We start from the raw sequence: 26645 nt of genomic DNA, 5'->3' as shown, positions 1-26645 counted from the left end.
CTCAGCATAATGTTCTCCAGAGTCAACCATTTTGAATAATATTGCATGAGTTCCTTGTTTTTCAATGCAGCATAGTATTCCATTGTGCGAATTTACCACAGCTTCTCCAGCCATTCGTTTGTTGATGGGCACTTAGGTTGTTTCCAACTCCTTGCTATTGTGAACAAAGCTGCAATAAACATGGGTGTGCATATCTAATTGTTTTTTTTAAGATAATGTGCATCTATAGTTGCTGTTTAAAAGATACTTTTAAAAAAATTTGCTGATTTGAGGGAAAAAATGTGGCTTAGCTTTGTATTTGGATATTGGTAATGCTTATTGGCCATTTTTTTGGTCTCTTTTTAAAATTTAATTATTTATCATTCTTATTTTTGCCAGTTTCCTGATTATATTCCATTGGGTATCATCTTTTAAATTTTACTTGTAGAATTATTGTTTTAGAACATAAACTCTGTTACACATTACAAATTTTCCTCCTAATTCACTGAATAGGTTCATTTCCCTTATGAAAAATTTCAACAATTTACTGGAGTCAGTTGCTGCCCAGACTACTTAATCACCATCTTTAATGGCTGTGTGTAATATTTTGGAAAGCGTTGATGTTGTCGTTCATAGGGAGTTGCACTGCCATCTCAGAGACTGAGCCTTTCTGCGAGTTCACAATCACTAGTGGCTCATTGGGAGAAAGAAGAGTGGTCTCCTCCCACGCCATTTATGGCCTTGGAAAACCATGAATTGGTTCTGACTCTAGGACAGTGAAGTGAGAGGAGATGTCGTATCACATTGAGTTCAGGGCACCATAGTTAGTAATCTCAAATTCTTGAGGCCCCTCAGGAAGACCGAAGTGGTTACCTGGAGTCCTATTTTTCAGTATTTGTCTACTTTCTTTCTTTAAGCAGATGCTAACCCCGAGGTGACAATGGCAATGCTTCGTTGGATCTATACCGATGAGTTGGAGTTCAGAGAAGATGATGTGTTCCTGACTGAACTGATGAAACTTGCTAATCGCTTTCAGCTTCAGCTCCTTAGGGAGAGGCAAGTCACAGCAGATATATTCAAGCACCTCCGATGGTGGTGGCTGAGCTTTAATTATGCCAAGCTCTGAGAAAACAGCTTCTTCTGATAATGTAAATAACTTTTGCAAGGTGTTTTTTTAAAAATCAATGGTGGGGAGAGAATTTATCACCTCCCTTGTTCTGTATTAAGGAGCGATAGTAGCATAGTGGTTAAGGGCTTAACTCCTAACTTAAAAGTTGGTAGTTCAAAACTCATCATCCACCCTGCAGGAACTAGAATTGAGTGCTTAACTTTTCCCTCTGTACTGTTGTTTTTAACCTTTTTTTTAACCTTTTATTCTTTTTGATATATTTAAGGTTCTGTATCTGCTTGTTGGAAACATAGTAGTACCCCAGTTGAATATGAGAATATGGTGAGAGAGAGAGAGAGATACCTATCATGCTAGGCTTTTTACTCTTAAATAGTTTTTTCAAGTAGGCATTTTAAAACAATCAAAAGCAAAATGTCCACTAATTAGATGTCAAGCAGAGTGTCCTTGGGAATCTCTTGGTGAGGGGGCCTCTGGTGGTCCACATTGGTGAAGGACTACCTTTTTGTACTAGTTAGAGGGCTTTTGCTCTCTCCTCGGTGGGTTCATGGCCACCCACCATCAGGAGACAGTCCACCTGTTGCTGTGCAGACTTCAGAGAGCCACGAGGGACTTTGCTGTGTGGTACTTGCTCTGTTCTTGCTGCTGGGCCGATAATTCCCCTGAGATGGTCCTCTTTGCCTCCAAGGATTTGTAGACAAATTACCCATGAGTACCTGCAATTGATGTGGACTCATGTGCATTTTAATATATAACTAAAGCCAGTACTAAAACCAGAGCTGTGTAAGATGTGGAGGCATATCCAGTATTAGGTTAACAAAGCAATTTTGCTGTGGGGACTTTAAAATAAACGATGCTTGCTTTATTATTTGTCAGTTTTGGAACCACTTGAGAGTGAAATGAGAGTGCTATTTAATTAAATTGAATATGATTTATATCTTTACTTTTTTCAGATTTCCTGTGCTTTTTCCCACTGTCCTTGTCAAACTTATAAATAAATTAAATAAAAATACCCTGAGGTTGAAGTAGTTTAGATAATTATAATCTTTGTAATGGATTCTTTAATTAAAATGTTTGTTATTTATTGAGTGATTAGGCTTCCTAACTGTCAGCATTACCAGATGCTCAGTTTTGGTACTGTTGGATGTGGGTATTGAGGTTTTTTTATGTGTTATGGTTTTTGTTAAAGAGTCTGGAGGGAAGGGACTCAGAAGCCGACTCTAGTGTTGGCTTTGAAAAGGTTGCAGAGCGCTCCCTACTGTCAGCAGGAGAGATTGCACACGAGATAGAATGTGAAAGTGCTCTGACACAAATACTTCCAGTTAAATAGGAAGCAGATGTTGCTCGTTTTTGTAACTTGGTGTCTTGAAGCTTTTGAAATGCCCCCAATTTTTAGGGAAAAGAAATAGACGTTTAGGGTAGATAATATCAGGAGAAATGAGTAACCTTTCCTGATTATAGAAGTTATATGTGCAGTGTATAGTACTGGAAAACTAGGGAAGTATAAAAAAAAAAACCACCCAAAAAATCACGTCTTCAATGGCTGTTAACCTTTTGTTATTTTCCTTTCAGTAATTTTTCAGCCTCACATATATACTTCCATGTTGTTGTTGATTGCCGTCGCATCAAGCACGACTCACAAAAGGCCTGAAGCCTTTCTATTAACTTTTGTCATTTTTCAAAGTTCATAGTATCCAGAGGCATGTTGTTTAGGAAGTGGATGCCACTCCTATCCAAAGCTATCAAACAAGAGGTTGTGGGACACTTGGATTTATGCTAACTTTGTCATTTAAAAATGAAATTTATTTTTATATGTGTATAAGTATGTATTTTTTTAAAACTGTAACATTAAAAAAACATATTAGCAACAACAAAATTCCCTTCAGAGGAAATCTAGTTTGTCTAGCTACTTTTCAGGGACAATATGAACAGATACTGTCAGTGGTAAATAAGATTACATGCTCTTCAGTTGTGTAAATCATGTCAGAAACTATTTTTAGGCTCTCCAAATGGTGAATAGCTCTCTGGGGAATCTTAGAGTTTAGTGAAAATGAAGTGTCTGCCAGTAATTTTTTTTTTTTTTAAAAACTCTCCTCATGAAACATATTTGAGTCCACAGGCACTATGCAGTTTGACAGTAACAGAGAAGAGTAGAATCTTCAAACTCTCAGCTTTGGTCTGTTAAAAGTGCTTTGTAATGTACTCTCCCAAGGCATGCAGTGCAGCAGTCCAGGGTAACACTGCTTGGTGTTAGGACTTGAGGATGTAAGGAAGACAAGACTGTGGGTTTGTGTCTGTTAAGGTAGTAAACGTTTCATCTATCTGAAAAGAACATTTTTCTCCCCCTATCTTTTGCTTTTGTACCTGAGATCAGAGCAACTTTACCTAGTGTAAATTCACTTCAGTATGAATTTTTGTGGAAACCAGTATCAAAGGAACTTAACGAGGCTCAAAATAGACAATTTCAAGTAACCCATATACATTGTTAATCCATCCTTTAGATACTGTAATGACTCCATTTGAAAATGCCCAGGGATAGTGCTTTCTTTATACCAGGCCAGCTGTGTTGGTCAGAACAAAGCACCTAAACATGTCTTGGTAGAAAACAGACACCTGCATGTTCTGCTAATGGAAATGAGACTTTTAATCCCAGCCTGAGGTCTCATTTGTGTTATTTTGAAAGTTTATTCTTCATTCCTCTAAATCTTTCTCTTGACTAGCCCTTTCCCCCTAACCCTACCTCTGCAACCTTTCCCTGATCCTTTTATTTAAAGATCACTTGTTAAAATTGGAAATAACCCACTAGCCAGTCAGTTTTTCAGTCAGTTACAGTGCTTTAAAAGCCGTTACTGTTTGTTACCAAATCATATAGTTTCCTTTCATAAGTTATCCCTTTTTGTGGTAGTGGTGGTGGTGGTGTTGGAACAAAACCATAGCTGACCCTCCAGTGGGTTTTAAAGAGTCTGTAATCACAGATGAACCGTGTGCCTTCGAGCTTACAGTGCAGTACATCTCTCTTTTTTTTTAAATTTTATTTATTTTGTTATTTTTTTATGTGTGTACCATCAAATTGAATCTGAGATTGCCCCTCCTTCTCTAGCAGAGCGTCTCGTGGATTCAAACTACGTGCCTCTGGGATTGCAAGTGCAGCTTCTTGCCACTAAGCCACCAGAGTTCCCGAGTTTACAATGCAGATTCTTACTAGGCCACCAGAGCTCCCTGTTCCTGAGGAAAGGGATTTCAGGCCTTAGAGAAGGAAACTGAGAGGGACCTCAAAGTTAATACCATACTTGCTATGTACTTCATACTTTGCTAAATATATATAGTTGTTTTCATTTCTCTTCAAATTGAGGCTTAATGATGTGTTGGATGGCTGATAGATTGGCCGTTCCAGTTCACCAGCTGTTGGCTTCTGTAAAGAATGCAGCCTTGGTGGGTGGGGTGAAGGAAATGAGAAAGGGTCTTTTATGAAAAACAATGTATTCAAACTTTGTAAATAAATCAGAGTTTTATATATGTGTGTGTGTGTGTGTGTAGTGTATATATATATCTGATTTATTTTATATATATCTGATTTATTTTATATTTATATATAGAGAGAGAGAGCGCACACACGCACATGTGAGCGAGAGAGTGCGCACAGCCTTAGAAACCCCATGAGGCAGTTCTCTGTCCATGTGGGTTAGTGTGAGGCAGAATTGACTCGAGGGTATGGGTTTGGTTTGATTTTATCTAGCAAAACACACAAAGGTCCTTCAGCCCTCTGAGATGAGTATCATCCTTGCTTTACAGATAAGGAGAGGGGGAGTCATTTGGCCTCAGAAATCAGTGGACCTCAGCTCAAGCCTTTCTTGGCTTACAGTGGTTCATCCTCTACTACCTTCTGTCTTGTGAATAGAAGGGGTATTTGTAAGGGTTGTGGTGAGCAGTAGTCGGCTGTTAGGGAATACTCCTGAAACCATATTAAGCCTGTGTGCTGTCCTCAGAGGTGAATCTGATTGGAGGGGGGTTGGAGGAAGGAGATAAGTGCTGTGCATGGTCCCTTTCCCCCCACAGGCCTTCTCCATGGGAAGCGCATAACATTTCCAGGCATTCAGGGGCAGAAGTAGCTAGCATCTTTGTGCCCAGCATCTTCAGCTACACTGGAGAGTCTGCTTCGTGCTACCAGAGGCCTGTTTATCTTTGTGAAACTCTCTTTCCCCTGACATAGTTGATGTTTGTAAATTGCTGATTGTGAAAGACCGCTTTTGCTGTTGTTACTTGATTTTTTGTGAGGACATACATTAGAGTCAGATCTTCTCTGTCCTGGTTTAACTTTTGACTCGCTCTTTTTTTTTTTTAATAAAATATATGTACTTCAGTGGACTTCTTTTTTATGACAAACTTTTTTTAAAATTTTTATTATAGTATTTTTACGTGTGTACTGTCAAATCAGATCTGACTGGTACAGGAGGAGATTGCTCCCTCCTTCTCCAGCAAAGCATCTGGTGGATTTGAACCGCGTACCTCTGGGATTGCAGTACAGCGTCTTGCCATTAGGACACCAGAGCTCCCTTGGACTTCTTTTTTAATAGTGTTTTTTTTCTTTTTATGTTGTGATTTTTAACAAAAGTTTGCAGAAAAGTTGGATTTTTATTCATTCATTGTTGTACATTCTCATCCCAACCTACCCTAGTTCACTTAAAAAAAAATCATTCATTGTTACATAATTTCCTGCCTTCTCCCCACCTCTCCCCCAGTCCACTTTTCTATGCACCTTTTTTTCTTTTTAAATAATTTTTTATTTTCTACTGCTTTGCTTACAAAGTTCGTATACATTGTTTTTCACACTGGATCTTTCCCATTTCCTTGAACCATCCTTCCCTCTACCCCTCAAATTGTCGATCCCTAGGATTTACCCCCCTTTCTTACTTAACACCTCTGCTCCTACCCTCCCCCACTTGGATTCTCATACTTGTTTTACTAGTTATCTTTCTATTTCTACACTAATGGTCTTACATAGTATTTGTCCTTATGGGACTTAGTTATGCTATGCACTTCTTCAAATACTGCCTAATCACATTAAATAGTTTTCTTGACATAGACATTATATACAGTGAAATTCACCTTTTATATAGACTTTTAATTTAAAAAAAAAATAACAGTATGGTTTAAATGCTGTACTGTGTACTTCACCTTGTGTGTGAGTGTGTGTGTGTGAGAGAGAACTTTAAAGGGCAGTGTTCACTACTCAGGTACAACACCTTCTCTCTGAAGCTACCTTTAAGCTCCATTGGCCACGTAAAATAGTTGTGCTAGGTAGAACTGAAAATATGTCTCCTGCAAGTAACTGTCAAAAAACTGAATTTAATCTGTAAGGTTTATTCTTATTGGTGAATGCAAATATGATTGGCAAGATTCATATGATTACTTTTAAGGCGGTTTGACTGTTAAACTTAGCAAGCTTATTTTCATATTATTTTTATTGTGACCAGAACTGAACAATAAACTATCAGAATAAAATTGTTGTACTTCCAAAATATGAGAGCACAGATACCACTTAGTTTTGATTGCTTTGCTTAACCTTATACCCTATTGTTTCTGGATATAGTCAGGTAGAATGTAGATTATTCTTTGTTTTTTAATTTTTATTCATTTATTAATATAATTCTCCTGGTAATTTTAATCCTCATTTCTATTATAGATGCGAGAAAGGTGTTATGTCTCTGGTGAATGTCAGGAACTGTATTCGCTTCTATCAGACTGCAGAGGAGCTAAATGCCAGCACACTGATGAACTACTGCGCAGAAATTATTGCAAGTCATTGGGTGAGTGAGGTGTATGGACAAAGCACTTCTGCTGGAAGTCAGAAGACGTGGGGGTGGGACCTGGTTCTGTGGAAAGTTACCTCTGAGACCTAGTTTCCTCTTGTTACAAAATCAAAGGTGAAATGCTTGGATTAGATGATATGTGAGATTCTCTTCAACTCTGAAAGTCTTGAAGTTCTATCATTTCAGAGTGAAGTGGCAGAGGATAGCTAAAGTCAAGCAACAGGATGGGTCTGAAAGGTCACCTGCCCTCCCTTCCTGCAATCACTATGGCACAGTTGGTAGAGTAGGGGCCCAGCAGGTCCGCAGAGTTCTGCACCATGTCGCACCTTCTCTTCCTTCCTCCATCAGCTAGAAAGTGTTGTTGAATTAAGAATTGCCCTTCTTTTTATTTTTGCTATCAAGAACAATTTTACATTTGTTTGTTATATTACTGGTTTTGCAAGAGCTTTTTAATTGTTTTCTAGTGCTTTTGTAAACTAGTTACTGGTAATTGTTTGGTATTCAAGAACACTGGGAGAAGTCTCTTAGTATTTGAAAAATGATGTGTAAAGTTCTAAATTTTAAAGTATTGAAATAGGAATGGCAGTCTTTATTCCCGAATAGGTGGAAGCATAGAAATGTGTGGTAGGAGAGGTCACTTGTGACTCATTGGAGCAAATTTTAAGAATTCTAGTTAATTTTGAACTGCTGTCTTTACTTGATGGGGAAGAAAGGTCTTGGTCACGTGGAGGACTACCGCCATGGCTCAGCTTGCTTGTGTGTCGGTAATTATTGTGCTGAAGCATCTCGCTGAGAGTCCTCATGGTGCTACAGGCTCGGGGAGAGTATTCTTGACTCACTCACTCTGTGAACTTATGTGTGGTAACCTCTTTTGCCCTGCTTCCTTTGTCTGTGAGATGAGTATGGAAAAAGTGCCTTCCTCATAGGGTTTTTGTGGGGAGGAAATGAATTGGGAAGTGGAAAGCCCTTAAAGCAAGACCTAACACAATCTAAAGGGAGCTCCTGTGGCTTAGTGGCAAGAAGTTGTGCTGCCAACCCAGAAGCTCGTGGTTTGAATCCACCATGGGAGGAAGATGAGCATTTGCTTCCTGTGCAATTTACAGACTCTGAACACCTGCTGGAGGGTTGGTAATGAGTCAGTTCCGACTCGATGATACACTATAACAAACACAGTTCTAAAGGCTTAATCTCTGTTGTGGTATTGTTGATGGGTTAGGTCTGATTTGCTTTTCTTTTTTAAATCCTTAGGATGACTTGAGGAAGGAGGACTTCAGCAGCATGAGTGCTCAGTTGTTGTACAAAATGATCAAATCCAAGACCGAGTATCCATTACATAAAGCTATCAAAGTGGAGCGGGATGATGTAGTCTTCCTTTATCTAATTGAAATGGACTCACAGGTATTATGAGCGGTTTTCCTGTTTTACACACCTTTCCTCAAAACTGTCCTTTCCTTGGTCTTCTCCGTATTGTTTCTCATTTCCTTCTGAGCCCTCACGGGTGCACCCGTGTTAAATTCTTTAGGATTTACTTCATATATATAATAGCTATATTCCTGCTAATAGCCTGTGCAAGGCAGTCTAGACTATCTCTGTTACATTTTTGGAAAAATCCAGCCATCACTCATTGTCCAGTTCTTGAACCACTTCAGTGTTTTTAGGTATTTGTTCTGGCAGTACCCAACTTCCAGGTACCAAAATCTACATTCGTTTTCTATCGGTGCATCTAACTTAGTGACTTAAAAAACACACATAACATCTCACAATTTTGTGATGCAGAACTCGAGGATGGATCTCATTACACCAAGAGCAAGGTGTAAGTGAGCTGTGTTGCTTTCTGGAAACTTGGGGGGGGAGGATTCTATGTTTGGACCAAATTCATTTTATTGTGCTTAAATACCTAGCCGATAGCTGCAGGCCATTCCTAGTTTTGGAAGGCCACCACATTTTTTTTAGCTTTTTGTCCCCTCTTGTGTGTAGAGACAGCAAGTCAAATCTTTCTCAAGCCACATCGATCTGCCTCTCTTCTGCTTTTATTAAGAACTTAGGTTATTAGATTGGGTCCACCTGTGTAATCCAGACAACCTGAAGTGGCCCCTCTCTGATGGTTTGAATCTGCCAGCAGCTCCAGGGAAGGATGGGCAGTTTCGCACATGATGTATGCAGCCTCTGAAAGCGTACTGGAAGGTCCACTATGTGACAATTCCAACTCAAGAGCCATGAGAATTGTTTGTATTTTTAGAATTATATTTGCAAAGTCCTTTTGCCATCTAAAATAACATATTCACAGGTTTGGAGATGGGAACATAGACATATTTGAAGGGCGTGGTTGTTACTCTGCTTACCTCATTCATATTGTCTTTAAAAAAAAGCAGTTGCTCTTGACAGATGGGAGTGTAGTATGTTTTATCCTGGTGCCCAATGTGTATGTGAGACAGTACACTCTTAAGGGAAATTGGATTTTTAAGCTGTGATCCCTCATGAAAAACTTAGCTGTTTGCCATAAAGTTCTCTGAACCTCTGTCCTGGCATTTGTGCTCCAGAAGCACTCCAGGCCCTCACATGGTCTCCCATGTTTATATGTCTTCTGCGAGTCCCATCAATTATTTGCCCCCTGAAAGATATGTTTCCTGAGGAGGCCTTGTAGTAGTTTGTGAGTTCAATTATTTTGAGGTGTAAGCAGTGTTATAATTTGGCATTTGTGGAAGAAGTGATACATAAGTTTTAAAATGGAATGGATTTAAATTGATTGTATTCACTATTGGTTGGTCTCTAATTTATAAACTATCTGTGCAGCTCCCTGGGAAGTTGAATGAAGTGGATCATAACGGAGACCTTGCCCTAGATCTAGCCCTTTCGCGACGCCTGGAGAGTATAGCCACCACGCTGGTTAGTCACAAAGCTGACGTGGATATGGTGGACAAGAACGGTTGGAGCTTGTTGCACAAAGGAATCCAAAGAGGTAGGAACTGTTTGGGGTGTCTTTCCCCAAAGACAGATTTACTGTTATTCCAGTACATTTTGAAGACTCTGACCAGGTTCCAGAATTCCCAAATGCTTCCTTTACTTGCAGGCTTACCTGATTTAGAATTTGTGATCATTGGGTTAGAGGAGGAACTGAGGAACTATTGCTTATGCCTTGTTTGTTCATAGTTTACAGTTACTTCATAGTGTGAGTGAGGCTCCAAGGAAGAAAGGCTAGAAAGATGGAGAAGAGCTTTCAGAAGCAGTAGCTTTTGTCTGTAAGTAACTGATCTGCTTGCTTGTTCAGTGTATCGATTTCTCTAGGGTTAGAAGACTTGGATCAATTACTTTAAGAGAGGGCAAGGATCAGAACCACAGATGTCTAGACTTACTCTTGGACTCATGATTCTCATAATTGCAGTCAGGACTTTGCTTCCCTCATAGCAGAATGAGAAAATTTTGTTTTGGCAAAAGTCTGTCTTTTGACATATTTTAGAAGGCGGCTATGCTCACACTGTCCCACCAATGCAGCACGTCCCAGTGTGACATTTTTAATACATTATTATTATTAGCTATGGAAAATACATGGAAGTAATAGAATTGACATTGATCTCAGAGCATTTTAATCTTAATGAATTAACTTTCCAGGTGAAAAAAGTATTAGATCTTTTTGTTGTAGTTTCCCCATGACTTTGTTAATCCGTAAATTCCAGTTGGACCCTGCCATACCGCAGTGTTTATTTTTGGCAGAATATGAATACCTGTGGAGATAAGAGTCAAAACAGTAAAAATGTCAAACCTTCATTTTGTAAGGGCAAGGCCACCTTTTGCTGTTTATGTGTGTAGACCAAAGACAGACTGTTCATGTTTGCCCACGTCTTAGTCACAGTACTTGACTCTTCTGATTATGCACTGTTAGACTGTTACTTTTAGGATGCTGCTATTAATTGCTCCTAGTTGGTAGAATATCGTTACTTCATGATGTGGTTCTGTTATAGCTGTGGCTTCACCCTTTTTGGGCAAAGATTTGAACATAAATAATTCTTCCAAGCATGTGTTTAAAGTGTGAGCTCACTGGTTGGTGGGGAGGAAAATCTTGTTCATCGCTGGGAAGGAAATTTTTAGCGTGTTGTCAGTGTGAGGAGCAGATGCCTTTTCCCCAAGCACCACTCTGCATTGCAGAATCACCGGGCACCCAGCCTTTGGGTGCATGCTCAGTGGGGAGAGTTACCACATAGGGAATTACTCTTTCCCACACTGTTTAGTGTCTGTGGTGTTTATTTTGGAAACACATGCACTTGTTACTGAAAAAACAACCTCGGAATTATGTTTCTTTCCCCTCGGGAGTTAAATTCTCATGTTTGATAAAAAAAAATCTCTTTTGCTAAGTTGCTGAATATTTTGGTGATTGCTTAGTTCCAAGAATGGCCAAGGATTGGTAGTGTTATTTTGGTGCTTATTTTCAGATGATTTAATCTTGCAGTCAGAATTTATCAATTGCCTGCTAGCAGTGATTGATGCTAACTTTTGAGAGAGCAGCAGTGCCTTCTCGTGACGTCTCATGCTTTCTTGGCTTGTCTGTTTACTTTGTATTTGGGACAGATCACCTAACCAAGCTGCGTCTTAACCACCCTGTAAGGTGGAACTCTTGTCGGGAGAATGGGAGATAGTGGAGGTGCACCTACAGGGTCCTGGCTGTGTGGTGTGCTGTCACTCAGCAACTCACTCATGTCACGTCTTAACCTTACCTTTGCCTCAGGGTGCTGTGATCTGCCCCAGTGAATGAAAGCTTTCACCTTTCCTCCTTCAGCTTCAGCTATTAGTATGTTGACCTGCCCATATGATTAAATTGAGTAATGAACTAAATAATCTTGCTTTTAAGTTCTTTATCATATGAACCAAACTCTTCAGTATATGAAGTTTAGATCATTTTATATGTGTATGAGCCATTACTTTTAGAGCTGTAAGAACATGCTGTTTTAAAGAAACCTAAGCACTGATCCCTTCACACATCATATGATGTTGGAAAAGATTATAACACCCTCCCTAAAAATGGGGTCAGAAGAATGAACATATCCTAGGTAAAGGGCCGGGTAAGTTACTGATCATGACTGTTGGAATTAGAGCCAGTTAGATGATACTGGTAAATATTACACCTCCTTTCCAGGAAATGAAGTCAGAAGAATGAATACATTTCAGAAAAAAGGGGTGGTTAGTTACCAGTCATAATTGGTTGGAATTAAAAACACCTTAATCCATTTTCTTTCCAAATGTTGCCCCAGTGTTTATTTTACATAAAATATTGATGAATACAAAAATAAGTCAAGCATAGGCCAGTCAGTGTCTCAAGGGCTCTCATGGCAGCTTAGCACTTTCAGTGCCAATCCTCATATTTTCAGAAATAATCATATTTTCCAGAAAGTTGGTACCTTGGAAGAAAGCATAAAATACATGGAGACTGCAGAAACCCAGATGGTTTTGGTATGTCCATGTCTACAGAGTACCAGGTGAAAGCCAGATATGCCGACGATGCTAATCACAGGAATACAGTCAACATACTAGAGAGCTTTGTCACTCCTCTGGATCCTAAGCCCCATTCTAGAAATTCAGACTGGGGTAGCGTAGCTGAGGAAGATGAAATGATACTGTAAGATACAAAAGAAAAGCCTCAGAGGTGACTTTGGAGGAAAGAAAAAACTCACCATCTAGGATTTCTTTTTCAAAGAATCTGTACTTAAAATCCTAATAGAATTAGAAGCAGATTTCATCCTAACACTCTTAACAAATTGAAAAATTATAGTTGACATATAGATTCTGGAAGGCTGCCCTGCATTTTGGGACTCTTCGGTTAATAAAATGTGTGATTTGCATGAAATTGGATAGACCATGACGAAATGGAGCCTGAATCTGCAGAAAGGACCTTTGAATCCAAGACAGGTTCTTAGGATGTATTAGGTAAGCGTTCTGACACATTTGTTAAAGGTAAACATGTAGACTATCAGGTTAAGTTTGTTTTGGAATTATATTTTACTGAATGCTTGAAACACTTCCTGGCTACCAGCTCACTTGTGCCACCTGGAGGCCCATAGAGAAACAGTTGCTTCCAGTTAGGTGGAATACCAGTGAAGATGGGCATTGTGCTTTTATGACAGAAAATTTCTCTGATAAGAGTTTGTTATCTGGTGATGAATTACTATTCTGTTTTCTTAAGAAATACTAAAAGCTAGTGACATGAAACAAAATGTGTATAAGTTGCTGAATGGAAAACAGGTCTGCTCTTTAAACCTTCACCTAGTTCACAATAGTTTAAAAAAGAAAGAAGCAATAGCATGAACATAGGGAGTGGTTTTTCAAGTTCTGAATTATAAATGGAATTACTTGTAACATTCAGAACAGTTACAAGTCAGACTTGAGAGCATTGTATAACAACAAATCCAAGGAAGATGGAGCTTTCAGCATTCTTAAAACAAATTTCTTAACCCCAAGTATATTTTAACTGGTTTTCCAAAAATATTTTGAACATTAAAATTTCCCTTGTCACATTGGTTGGTTTTATTTCATGTTGTATTCCTGGAACCAATCTATTTTTAAAAATTTTTATATTTATTCTTTTTTGTGCATGTACCAAGGAGGAGTGGCATCCACTTCCATAATAGCTTGCCTCCGGAAACCCTATGAACTTGGAGAGAGGATGAAAGGCACCCAAGCGTCAAGGACTCTCCTTCATAGGGTCGCTATGAGTTGCCTGTGACTCGACGGCACTTAACAACAACAACCATCATATCAGATCTGACTGGTACAAGGAGGAGGTTGTCCTCCTCCTCTAGCAGAGCATCGGGTGGATTTGAACCGTACACCTCTGGGATTGCAGTGCAGCTTCTTGCCACTAGACCACCAGAGCTCCCTTCAGCTTTGCTTTTGTGGTATTTGACAGAATATGTTCATAAATTTATACCTGTCTTATTTTTAGGTAGATCTAATTACTTGCCTATTGCTAAGATGTCAGAGTAGCTTTGTTGTTGTTCCCCTTCCCTCCAAGTACAAAGAACTACGTAATCAAAGATGGTGAATGGGGCTGGTAACATAAGTAGATTTTATGTAAGTTTCTCAATCTTAATTTGGTATTTACAAATATTCCTAGAGAGGCTTTCTAAATAGAGGTACCTACCAAGAGGTAAGGCAATGGGAAAACTTTACGAAACACAGTCTCTAACCTGTCCCCTCAGTAACTAGTTACTTAACCATGTGAACCTTTCATTACTAATACTGTGTACAAAGCGCTCCAGTGGCTTAGTGTTAAGGAATTGTGCTGCCAGCCCAAAGGAACACAGTTCAAAAATCCACCGGCTGCTCTGTGGGAGAAAGATGGGCAGTCTTCTCTCGTGCCATTTACTACCTCTGAATAATCGCCGACGGGTCAGCTGGTTTTGACTTGATGGCACACAACAATACTGTGTGCAGATTTGATATATTTGTTGAAATACTAATTTGTAAACTTCTTGTTAAGATTGTTAGGCTGTATGTAATGTGACTTCAAAAAAGAAAAGAATCTTTACAATAATATTAAGTTAAACATAATCTTATTCTGTGCTTAAACTGAACAGGAGCCGATATGTAATTGTGAGTAAATGCTTCTTTATGTACAGACTGTGGTCAGGAAGTAGGAGTGGAGGGAAGTTGTGGTAGGGGTAGGCCATCTTGTAAGCTCTTTTTTAGAGAAGATGACCAGAAGAAGCCTTTGATGGCTGGAGGCGGCTGATGTGGAAATGGGGAGGTAGAATAGATGATAACAAGCAATCTGAAATTGAGTGAAGCCTTTTCTTAAATTAATTTTTAAAATTTTAATTGTGTCCTTAAGGAAAGTTTACAGAAAAGTTGTATTTTCATTCATTCATTGTTGCAGTTTCCTCCCTCTGCCTTTCCCAGTCCACTTTGCAATGCATCTCTTATTCTGAACTGTTGTCATATATATAATACCTTATCATATACTCCTTTTAAACAGTTCTCTCATTTGTTTCAATACAATGTTCATTATCTATCCACTCTTTTCCTGGTTACCCCCCATCCCCCTGTGTCAGTCCTGCTTTGTAATAGTGGTGTTAGATAGTATATACCGAGATATTTCACTCAGCATAATGTCCTCCAGGGTCACCCATGTTGTGTAATGTTTTACGAGTTCATTGGTTTTCAGTGTTGCATAGTATTCCATTGTATGAATATACCATAGATTGTCTGTCCATTCAATAGTTAATGGGCACTTGGTTTGCTTCCATCTCTGCTGTTGTGAATAACACAGCAATAAACATGAGCATGCATACATTGAGTTATGGCTGTGGTTTCCTAGTAGTAAAACTGCTGGGTTAAATGCTATTTCTATTTCCACCTTTTTGAGAAAGTGGCAGACCACTATGGAAAGTGGTTGCACCATTTTAAACTCCCACTAATAGAGAATAAAGGTTCCATTCTTTCCATAACCTTGTCAGTGTTTGTTGTTTGCTGCTCTGTTAAACTTTGCTATTGTTACTGGGGTTGAACAGAGCCGTTTAAATTAGGGTATGATTAGTCCATGATTTCAGTGATGGGTTTCTACTTGTAGAGATCCTGTCATGTACATCCAGATGGGCCTCCGTTTTGTCTGTTAGGTGCTGACTGGTCCCTTATTTGAGGACTCATTGGCCAGAATAGCTTGTTTTGGGAGATGCCATTTGTAACCATTCCTTCTATTGTTTCTTTTCAAGGTGATCTCTTTGCAGCCACTTTCCTCATTAAGAATGGGGCTCTGGTCAATGCTGCCACGTTGGGCGCCCAGGAGACCCCACTGCATCTTGTGGCATTGTACAGCTCACAGAAGCACTCAGCAGATGTGATGTCCGAGATGGCGCAGATCGCAGAGGCCCTCCTGCAGACCGGAGCCAACCCTAACATGCAGGACAGCAGGGGCAGGTAAGTGGAGAACTCAGATGGTGCTCTTAGCACTGTTCCTGTAGGATCACTTTGTAGTGGCTCAGAGTTGGCAGACAGGAACTTCATGTTCTCTTATTGTTATGTGCCATTGAGTCTCTGTGACTCATAGTGACCCCATGTGCAAATGTATAGCAGCTCTGAAGCCTGCCCTGTTCTGAGCCATTCTCACTGACTCTGACACACCTAATCCCATTGCCCAGTTACATTGTCAGTCCATCCCCTCAGGGTTCTTCCTCTCCTGTTGTGTCCCTCCGCCCTTTCAAGCAAGATGTCCTTCTCCAAGGATCATTCCCCTCTGGCCACGTGCCCAAGTATACAAGATGGAGTTTCAAAATTCTAGCCTCCAAAGGAGAAACTTAATTTCACTATCTCCAGGACAGACCTATTTGTTCTCTTGGCAGTCCATGGAATGTTCAGTCCTCTCCTCCAGCACCATAATTCAAAGGCATGGAAAGTTGAATGGAAGACCAATCACTAGATCACAGTAGAAAGGAAAATGATTCTCAAAGAATTAAAAAGTGAAGTTCGGGAGCCCTTCAGGCATGGTCCTCCGGTGGTTGAGCTGCTAACCTAAAGCAGTGCTGCTTTGGCAGCTGGAATCCACCAGTGCCCCTTTGGAGAAAGCTAGGCAGTCTCCTTTCATACCTGTTGTTGTTGTGTGTACCTTCAAGTCGGAACTCACGCATAACTGGCCCTCCAGCTGGTACATCACAAGGTAAGCGATTGCCCATCTTTCTCCCATGCAAAGCAAGAGAAAGTGGATTTGATCTGTATAACTTTAGGTTTAGTACACTTGCTTACCACTTCAGCCTCCAAAATCCTGCAGGAAGGGAAGCTATGAGTCAGTCCTGACGAGATGGTGAAGAGTTTGAGGTTTTTGATGTGTCAGCTTTGGCTTTTAGAGTAGGACAACCAAATATGATGAATTAAGTACTTAAATAAGAGTCATCTCCACAAACTAAATATTCTGTGATAATTATTTAAAAAGAATTACACCCCAAAATTCCTTTTCTTCTAACTGCAGTACACGCTGACAGTCTCTGTCTGACTGAGGTAAATGCCAGCTTTGGGCTCTTGCACTCTGTAATGCCGTCTCCATCCTGGCTCGGGAGCTAAGGAAGCCAGCCCAGAGTGGTTAAATGCCATTGAAATCAGTCACTCAGAACTCGCACTCATTGCCATGGAATAGGAACCTACTTAAAACTGCCCCTCTGTTGGGTTTTCATGGGTGCAAATTGCACAGGAAGAGACTGCTCATATTTCTCCAGCAAAGCAGCTGGGGATTTGAACTGTTAGAGGCGTGACCTTTGGATTAACTCCCCACGGACAGTGCCCCCAGAGCATCCCTCTTCCACTACTAGTGAAAAGCTGTTTATGCCTTTTGCTACTTTGAGTGTGTCTGAATATAACAGAATTATGGAGAAGCAATAAATTCCTTTTCAGATCAATAGGAAATATATGTATACCTGAGGTAGAAATGGCTAGTTTTTCTTTTTAAATGAGATATACACGTATACACGTTCACTAGGAGTCAGTGTTGAATTACAGAATTTTTCTTTCTATCTTTTCCTTTTCTTGATTCTTCTTTTTGTTTTTTAGCCCCCAATAAATAGTAACATGTAGATGAATCCATTTTAATCCTCTGGTGCTCGGTCATGGTTTTGGAAACAGTTTGGCACAGTAGAAAGGATGTTGTTACAGAAATGAAGCATTTCTTATGGCTGGCGATTTTTTACAAGGATATTCCTCTCCTGCTGCTGTGCTGTCTGAGCCTGTCCTGAACTCCTGAACTGACGCCTCTTCTCTCTCCCCTGGCAGGACTCCCTTGCACTTGTCCATCACGGCCAGGAATGACTATGTGTTCAGTCAGCTGCTGCAGTGTAAACAGTACGTAGGGAGACATGGAGAAATGAAAAAGCAGTGTGAGGGTGGGATTGTGAGTGAAAAAAAAATTCTTTCAAAAAACCTTCAGTGTTGTACATGTAAGTAAAAGCATGACCAAAATTTTGTTATTCAGAATGTGTGAAAAGAAAGAATAAGGCTGGTGGCAGTACAGTGTCTGAGGCTGATTGATTATGCTTCTTGTTGTTTCTTCCAGGATAGACTTGGAGCTGAAAGACCACGAGGGCAGCACGGCCCTATGGCTTGCGGTGCAGTACATCACTATGTCTTCTGACCAGTCTGTCAACCCCTTTGAAGACACCCCTGTGGTCAATGGAACTTCCTTTGATGAGAACAGCTTTGCAGCTAGACTCATTCAGCGAGGCAGCAACACTGATGCCCCTGACACCGTGACAGGTAAAACATGGATCTCTAAGAGGTGACCCCCAAAGCTGGAGACTCCACAAAATAATGCATGCATGTTTTCACACCGAGTATAGACGCCAATTAGCATACTCTTATGAAAATTATTTTGTACTTAATTTTCTTTATTTTATCTTGTTGAGAATATACGCAGCAAAACATTCAGTTATTTGCACTGTTCAGTAACCCTGTGAGCTGTGTAACCTTTCTCACCTTTCTTTTCTGAGTTATTCCTCCTTCATTCATATAAACTCACTACCCTGAGCTTCCTTTCTAAAATTCTTTAGTTGTCATTGTTGGTGCTTCCATATAGATAGTTCTTAAAAGAGAATAATGCTCACAGCACATATTTTTTACTAGAGAAAAACCAAAAACCACAACAAACCACACCCATTGCTATCAAATCATTACTCATTCTTAGCAGCCCTGTAAGACAGAGCAGGACTGCTCAAAAGGGTTTAAGGTTGTAAGCCTTTGTGGGAGCAAAATGCTTCATGTTTCTCCCAAGGAGCAGCTGGAGGAATTTGAACCACCGACCTTTTGGTTAGCCACTTAATTCTTTACCCTTAGTGTTTCAGGCCTCCTCACATATTTACTAGCTAAGCTAAATTATTATTTGATTTTAAAAAGATTTCAGAGATCTTTTTCTCATTTAAAGTATAAAGAAAATCTAAAACCCATGAGAATTTGGTCAGATTGCTTTTATAAAGTCTTTGACCTAAATTGTTCTTAATTTTAAATGTAGATAAAGCCCAGGTTGGTTTGTTGTTGTTTTGGTTTTTTTTAAATACTGTGCTTCAAAAAAATTAGATTCTAAGTTACATCCTTTTTCCATTTATTTCATATAGTAGTTCTGATGCAGTGGACTCAGAACTCCTTTACCATCTTAAAAATAAATCCCCAGGAGCTTTTCCTTAAGTGAAAAGCTAGATATTTAATATTTGACATATTAGAAATTGTTGTTGTTTTTTGCTGTTAAGTGAGAACCCACCATTGCTGAGCCCTCAGCAGGTTTTCAGAGGCAGTTAATTGCATGGGAGGAGATTGCCCAGCCTTCTCCTGCAGAATAGCTGGTGCATTCAAATTATGTGCCTTTGAGATTGCAGCGCAGCTTCTTACCTCTAAGCCACCAGAACTCCCTAGAAATTAATTTTTTAAGTAAATTTTCAAAATATGGAGGAAGCTAATGATAATTGTAAGTCATTACATGTTAATATATAATTTTTGAAAAAAATTTCAAAATAAGTTTTTTGAAGAGTAGCATTATTTTATAGTCCTCTTTAATGTTAATTCTTAGAACGCTATAGTTAGTTTTTGAGATTTTTTTACTTTGATTAAAGTGTGTGAAGGAAATCCATACTCCTGAATTTGAGAGGTGTAGTTTTTTTAATACAATTTAATTTTTGTTGTTGAGAATATACATAGCAGAACATATACTTAGCAGTTCCTCCTGGAACACATAGTTGCATCAGTGCTTACCCTCCTTTTCCAAGTTGCTGAGTAGAATTTCTATTTATTTTGGAGGAGAACATTTTAATAGCTTTTCATATAATTATGGATCTGTCTCATTGAGACTAAAATTAATCAACTGGTAGTTTCTTTAAAGTTAATTGCAGTGTAGAATTTGAACCCATATCAGTGAACTTTTTACTACTTTGTTATATTAAAAGCATGAGCTGTTTCGTGTGTTCAGTGGATCTTTCTTTCTGATAATTTTGTAACATCATGTCTTCATCGTTTGGAAAATACTGGTTCACTTGAGTTTCAAGTGCTCTTTTGGAATTCCAGTTTTTCATAGTACCACTGATCTTACCAGTACTAATACTGAGAAGTGCTCAGACGTAAAGTTGCAGATAAAAGTTTTCCAAAATTCTCATTTTTATTTGAAAGCTCAAAGTTTACGCTGGGTACAAATTTTGTGTATTGTTTTTCTTAATAAGCCAGAGATACTTTATTCATTTTTAAGGAAATATACACTAGTAAACCATGTTTGATTAACTGTTTGTCAGGCAGTCATTGTTTTCAAGAAGAACTGGTGGTCTGTGAAGAAGGCAATTCAGAGAGTGGCACACATGCTGTTCCCTCAAGCAGATGTCAGTGTCTGGCAGGATTGGCTTTACGTGTGTGTCTTTACAGAGAATTTGAAAGCAATCTGTACTCAGTGGTCAATAGTTAGTAATAGTAATTGTCACCATATAATTAAAGATTGTCATAAATGAAACTGGCTTTTTAAAGATTTCTTCTTGTGAGTGCATGGTGGCTCAGTATGCAGTGACGCCTAGCATGTCAGAGGCCATTGCCTTGAGTTGTAGTAAGGCTTCCCAATTTTATAAATCAGTGTGAATGTCAGCACTGTAGGGAGGAAGTAAATAACATCCAAGTGTAATTATTTAGAATATAGTTTTGACCTGTGGACTCTAACGGAGTTGTCATTTTAAGGAGAGACATTCTATATAATTGAATATTGAATATTTTGTCACACATTGCTGTTGAGTTAGAACCAATTCATAACTGACCACAAGAGGGTTTTTAAGGGCTGGAGATTACACAGGAGGTCACTTCTCTTTCTCCCGTGTAGCAGCGGGTGCATTAGATGATGTGCCTTTGGGTTGGCAGTGCACCTCCTTAGTCCTGAGACTACGAGAGGTCTTTTTGTTGTGATGTACCCTCAAGTTGGAACCGACTTGGAACTAACCCTCCAGTGGGTTTTTTAGAGGTAGGGAGTTGCACAGGAAATTGCCCATCCTTCTCCCTTGTAGCAGCTGTTGGATTTGAACAGCCTTTGGATTGGCAGTGAAACTCCTTATTCCTAAGGACCCCTGTTGAGAGATTCTAGAGTACTAGACACACATACAACGGTGGAAGTACTGCTGAAAAAAGTGACAAAGAAAGTGTATATATTAAATAGCTGCTTCCCTGAAAGTAACTTTAAATCAAGATTCAACAGAATCATCACTCTGTGAAACGGAAGCTGAAGGCATTCATACTACTGGGCAGGGAGTACAAGAATAATTGTCTGGGTTTAGATAGAAGGCCTTCTGCAAACAAGATGCTTATGAAATTGCATTTCTGTTTTAAATGTATGTTGGTTATCGGTCATTATTTTACTGATTTCTAACTTGTTTATATTAGAATGCAGTGTACAGTGATTATGTCATTGCTAATGAAGACTTACATTTTAAACTTATGAAATCAATTTTCACAGAAGGTTTACATGTATTTGAATGTGCAGCCTTTCGTTGTAGGATTCAGAATTCTCTTTGACCATTAAAGCCATCTTGCTGTCCTGTCAAATCTTAATTGTAATTACATTTTGGACTGCTTGATCTGATTGTTTCTGAGAGAGATATTAAATTTTTTTACCGTGATTATAGGTTTGTTCATCTAGAAATTGTATTTTATATATTTTGAGTTTTAATTGTTTTTTCTTTGGTTTCTTCTATTTTTTGTTATATACTAAACTTAATCTTGGTTTTCTACATTTGAGTAATTTATCAGTCACAGGTTATTTTTGTTCTACTGGGAGAGACATAATTTAAGTCTTTTGTATGCTAGAATTAGGAGTTAAGTATTTGGCTGCTAATGGAAAGATTGGCAGTTCAAAGCCCTCACCCCTGCTGCTCCATTGGAGAAAGATGTGGCTGTCTTCTTCCATATTTAAAGCCTTAGAAATTCTGTGGGTCAATTCTGCTTTGTCCTTTAGGGTAGCTGTAAATCAGAATCACTCCATGGCAACAGGTTTTTGGTATACTAGGATGATGGCAGAACTGAAAATGGGATTCTAATTAGGAATCTCTAGTTTAGAATGATTCTCACCCAGGGTGGATACCACTTTCTTTGAAGAAAAAAGAGAAAATGATAGGAAAACAAAACCTTGCTTTATCTCATCTTTTTAACCTTTTTAGTTTTAATATTTAATTTAATTTTAATTTTCACATAAGATAGCTATAGAACATGAGACTTTATCCAGAAAGGAGATGAGCTTTAAAGGCTACAAAGTGTTCCAGGACTAAAACAATTTTGAAAGAAAAAAGTCTTCTTTCCAAGACTTTTATTTTAGAAGGACAGTAATGCTAAGAATACTTCTAAGCCAGAACAAAGCTCATTAAGGCCCACGGAATAAAATTGAAGTACTTAAGGGACATTTGCTGGGGAAGAGCTTTAGCTCACAGTGTCTTCAGAATGATCCTCTAGCTTTGTGGGTCTCAGTTGAGCAGGATTTTGCTCCTACCCCTGCTTCCCCACCCCTGGTGGTTTCCAGCAACCACTTGTAGGCATTTTGATTGTGAAGACGAGAAGCCAGGGGTGTTACTGAGTATCGTCTAGTGCAGGAGCTCTGGTGGCATCTTTAGGAAGTTGTGCTGCTAACCCAAAGGCAGCACGTCTCTGGTGGTTCAAATCTACCAGCTGCTCTGCAGGAGAAAGATAAGCAATATTTCCTTAGAGTGTCTCCTTATGTCCAGACTGTTCCCTCAGACGGTGAGTGCCAGTGTAACCTGACTGATTCCTTGTTTGGGTGTGAATTTGCCAGTTGTGAATGATGGTGGCAAGGGCGGGGTGTGATACAGTGTGGAAGGTGATCTCGTCTATATGTGCATGGCACAGTGGATGTACCCATTTTCCTCTAGGAAACTGCTTACTACAGCGGGCGGCTGGAGCAGGAAATGAGGCAGCAGCTCTTTTCCTGGCGACCAATGGTGCCAACGTCAACCACAAAAACAAGTGGGTAAGTGTGATAGGGCCACCAGGGGAAATGGTTTTGGTTTCTGGAAGACATGCCAGTGGTGGATGGAGAGGATAAAATAGAATAGATGCTTTTTTTTTTTTAATAGAATGGATTCTTTTTGCAATTTTTGTCCAAATAAACATTCACATGTTTTTAAAAAACCTTAATGGAACCAATTCCTTTCTGGATCCTCAAATATTACCTTACTGAGTTGCTTAAAATTTCAGAGCAACAGGCATGCATTATTAGGTCCTAAACGAAATGCTGTGGACTCTATAGTCTAATAAACATTAACAGAAATTTTATATTTAAAGGACCTAATAGGATCTTAATTCTTTATAGCATGTTTTATTACTGAATCTTCTCTGTAGATCCTAATTTAGTTTATGAAAAGCTGACAAATTAGATGTGGTATGATATTGTGGTTCAAAGCATGGTCTTTGGGGTTGGACATAGCTGGGTTTCCTGGTTTTCCTATTCCCTCCCTGTGTGGTCTTAAGAAAGTTACTTAACCTTTCTGATCTTCTATTTCTTCATACAGTGAGTCCATAGGATTGTGGTTGAAAAGAAATGGAATATTTAAGTGTTTATGAGCATTATATCTGGGACACTGGAGGTATCCAATAATAGGGGTTTTTTTGTTTGTTTTATAATAGGGTTTTTTTCTTTATTATTTACAGACAGGAAGGATGAACTTATCTTTGAGATCATGTTCGTTTTATGGCTATTTACTTTGTAGTAGGAACTTTAAGGATTTTAGGCCTTCTTTAAACTCTCACAGTGGAACTAGAAACACTTTGTATTGTTAGGATTAAAGAGATATGTTCCACATCTATAAACACTTCTTTCAGGATGAAGGACCCAGAGATTCTGAGAGGATAAGTGGCTCGTAAATAGAACAAATATTGAGACTCCAGCATGAAGATTTACAGTTTTACACTCAAACCACAGTACTGGGCAAGTAGGTAGGCAGTAAGGTTGGTCTGTGAGACCATATCAGAGTGCCTTGGAGAGAAGACAGTGCCTTCCTTCCTTTTCCACCACTGATGTACTGCTGTCTTTGCCTGAACCCTCACACTGCCTAACCATTGCCTAATACAGTGGAATGCCCTTGGATACTCTGCACCTCATCCCCTCAGTGACTCTGTAACTCCCTTCTTGTAGCTCTGTGTGTGTGTTTTGTAGGAAGGGTGGGGGGTGCCCAGATGTGAGAGGAACTTCTTTTTAATGGACTGCCCATACCTTTTTGAGTGTTGAATCAAATATTCATAATACCAAATAGAATGTTTTGAGTTAAAAAGGAGGTTGGCATGAGGTCTCAATGGATGTTGAAATGAGGTGGTCAAGGAAACAGAGCCTAGTGTGCAGGTGGAATTACAGAGGTGCTGTGGTCACTGTTTAAATCATTTTTCTCTGAGATGGTGGTTTTGAGCTCCTCCTCTGGTCTGCAGATTTATTTAATTGGTATGTGTGTATTTACTGATCCCCCCCTTTTCCTCTATCTCCCATCCCATTCCTGGTAACCATCAAAGGCTATTTCTTGAAAGGTTATAAAAACCTTTAGTTAGCTTTTTTATAATTTATAATAGTACACTCTTACAATATTTGTTTCTTTGTGACAGATTATTTCACTCAGCCTAATGTATCCTCCTGAATCATCCATGTGAGGCAGTGTTTTAAGATTCTTCATTATTTGTCAATACTGCATAGAATTCCATTGTGTGCATGTACTGTAGTGTGTTTATCCATTCATCTGTTGATGACTGATTGGGTTGCAGCTGTGAGTTCTTTAGGTTACAGCCCTGGTGGTGGGGTTGCTGGATCAAATCATATTTCTAACTTTTTGAGGTGGTGCCAAACTGCTTTCCACAGTGGCTGCACCGTTTTGTAGTCTCACCGGCAGTGTAGGGATCTCTGTGCCTTTGCCAGCATTTGCTGGTTTTGCCCCTTTGAGCTATTGTTACTGGGGTCAGATGCTATCTCCTTTTTCATTTTTTTTTAAAAATTTGCATCTCTAGTAGTTAATGATCATGAACCTCTCTTCGTGTGTGTTGATCATCCAAATTCCAAATGACTTCTTCAGTAAAGTGTCCTCTCAGGTTCCCTGTCCATTTTTCAATTCAGTTATTTGCCTTTGTGTTTTTGAGTTGTTGGAGTTGTAACAAGGTCTCAGTCATCTCATTTACTTTTTGCTGTTTGTACATTTTTTGAAAAATGATGAATGTAGGGAAAAAAGGTTTTAGAAAAAATATTTCTCAAAAAAATGGCATAGATTAGTATTCCTAAGTTTGCAGTTATTTTTTTTTTCATAGTTTTAAGTTCTATATCTAGTTCCTTGATCCATCTTTAGTTTTTCTGTATGAAATGAAGCATGGGTTTTCTTCTGTTTTCTGCAAGGATATCCAGCTTTGCCGGCACCATTTGTTTAAAGGCTGTGTTTTACCCGGTTGGTGAATTGTGGCTCTTGATCTGGGTTCTCCATGCTAATCCCATGGTCTGTCTGACTTTGTACCAGTATCAGGCTGCTGTGGCTGTGTGGTGGGTTTTGAGATTAGGAAGTGGAAGGCTGCGTACTTTTTTTTAATCTTCAATTGTGCTTTGCTTATCTTCCTGTGATCTCTTTCTTTTACATATAAACTTAGTGACTAGTTTTTCCATCTCTTTGAAGAACGAGGATAGGCTCATTCATAAAAAAGATGTAAAAATTCTTTAAAAGACACTAGGAAGACTCATAAATAACCTGTATTATGGAAATGATACAGCCTTACTTGCTGAAATTGAGGTCTTGGAGCATTTGTTGCACAAGGTCAAAGACTGCAGCAGGTACCATGCTCAGGTCTAAGAAGACAGAGCTTTGTGAAAATGTTAATGCTGCTGAAGGTAGGGAGCTCTGGTGGCATAGTGGCAAGAAGTCCCTAAGGTGTGCAGTTCGAATCCACCAGATACTCCACTAGAGAAGGAGAGGCAGTCTCCTCCTGTGTCAGTCAGATCTGATTTGATGATATACAACAAGGAAAAAACAAACAATCCAAAACAAACAAACATACCACTGAAGGTGATCTGCAGCTATAATGCAGTCCTGAACACAGAGTATTCATTTTGGTGACACTTGGTGGTTTGTTTGTTTGTTTGTTTGTTTGAAATAGTTAAAAAAAATACACACACACACACACACACACACACACACAGCATTTTGAAAAAATTGTTTCACAGTCAAAATGCATATAGAGTAAAAGGAGTTATTGGGGATGAGGAAGATGTAAAGCCAGTGCTCTTGGCGGGGTCTTGGGAAGACATTGAAGAAACTCTGGATGAGGCACAGAGGGAAGGGGAAGAGAGGAGAGGAGGTAAATAGAATGGAGGTCATGGAGCTGAGCTTGTGGCAGGATGACCCTGGGCCTATGGTGGCACTGGAAGTGTGAGTTTCAACACTCCTGCCATCACTACCTCTCTGAGGATAGAACTCCCAATCTAGAAGTACTCAAGGGGAGCCCTTTGTTTCCATTCAGGGAGAAACCCCGTTGCATACAGCCTGTCGACATGGCTTGGCTAACCTCACCGCAGAGCTCCTGCAGCAAGGTGCCAACCCAAACCTGCAGACCGAGCAGGTGCTGCCTGTGCCAAAGGAGGCTGTGTCCCTGTCCAGCGCGGCGGACGGTGTCTACCTGCAGACACCTCTGCACATGGCAATTGCATACAATCACCCGGATGTGGTGTCTGTCATCCTGGAGCAGAAAGGTAGGCGGCTGGGAACTGCTGGTGGGAGTTGGCTTGT

General features: G+C 39.4%; 1 protein-coding gene across 1 annotated transcript in view; it reads left to right on the top strand.

Annotated features, from left to right (window-relative positions):
• Positions 1-26645, top strand: part of ANKFY1 (ankyrin repeat and FYVE domain containing 1) — a 92531-nt gene that overhangs the window by 50402 nt on the left and 15484 nt on the right. The window contains exons 4-12 of the mRNA XM_006899795.1: positions 900-1035; positions 6789-6912; positions 8164-8313; positions 9709-9874; positions 15615-15819; positions 17659-17727; positions 17939-18138; positions 22773-22870; positions 26380-26608. Of these exons, the coding sequence (XP_006899857.1) occupies positions 900-1035; positions 6789-6912; positions 8164-8313; positions 9709-9874; positions 15615-15819; positions 17659-17727; positions 17939-18138; positions 22773-22870; positions 26380-26608 (1377 nt within the window). The remainder of the gene's footprint in view (positions 1-899; positions 1036-6788; positions 6913-8163; positions 8314-9708; positions 9875-15614; positions 15820-17658; positions 17728-17938; positions 18139-22772; positions 22871-26379; positions 26609-26645) is intronic.

The sequence above is a fragment of the Elephantulus edwardii genome, unplaced genomic scaffold (assembly GCF_000299155.1).
Source record: "Elephantulus edwardii isolate Elephantulus edwardi_28Jun2011 unplaced genomic scaffold, EleEdw1.0 scaffold00267, whole genome shotgun sequence".
NCBI classification, from domain to species: Eukaryota; Metazoa; Chordata; class Mammalia; order Macroscelidea; family Macroscelididae; genus Elephantulus; species Elephantulus edwardii.
Note: the sequence above shows the minus strand (reverse complement) of the source record. Positions and strands in the feature narration are given on the sequence as shown.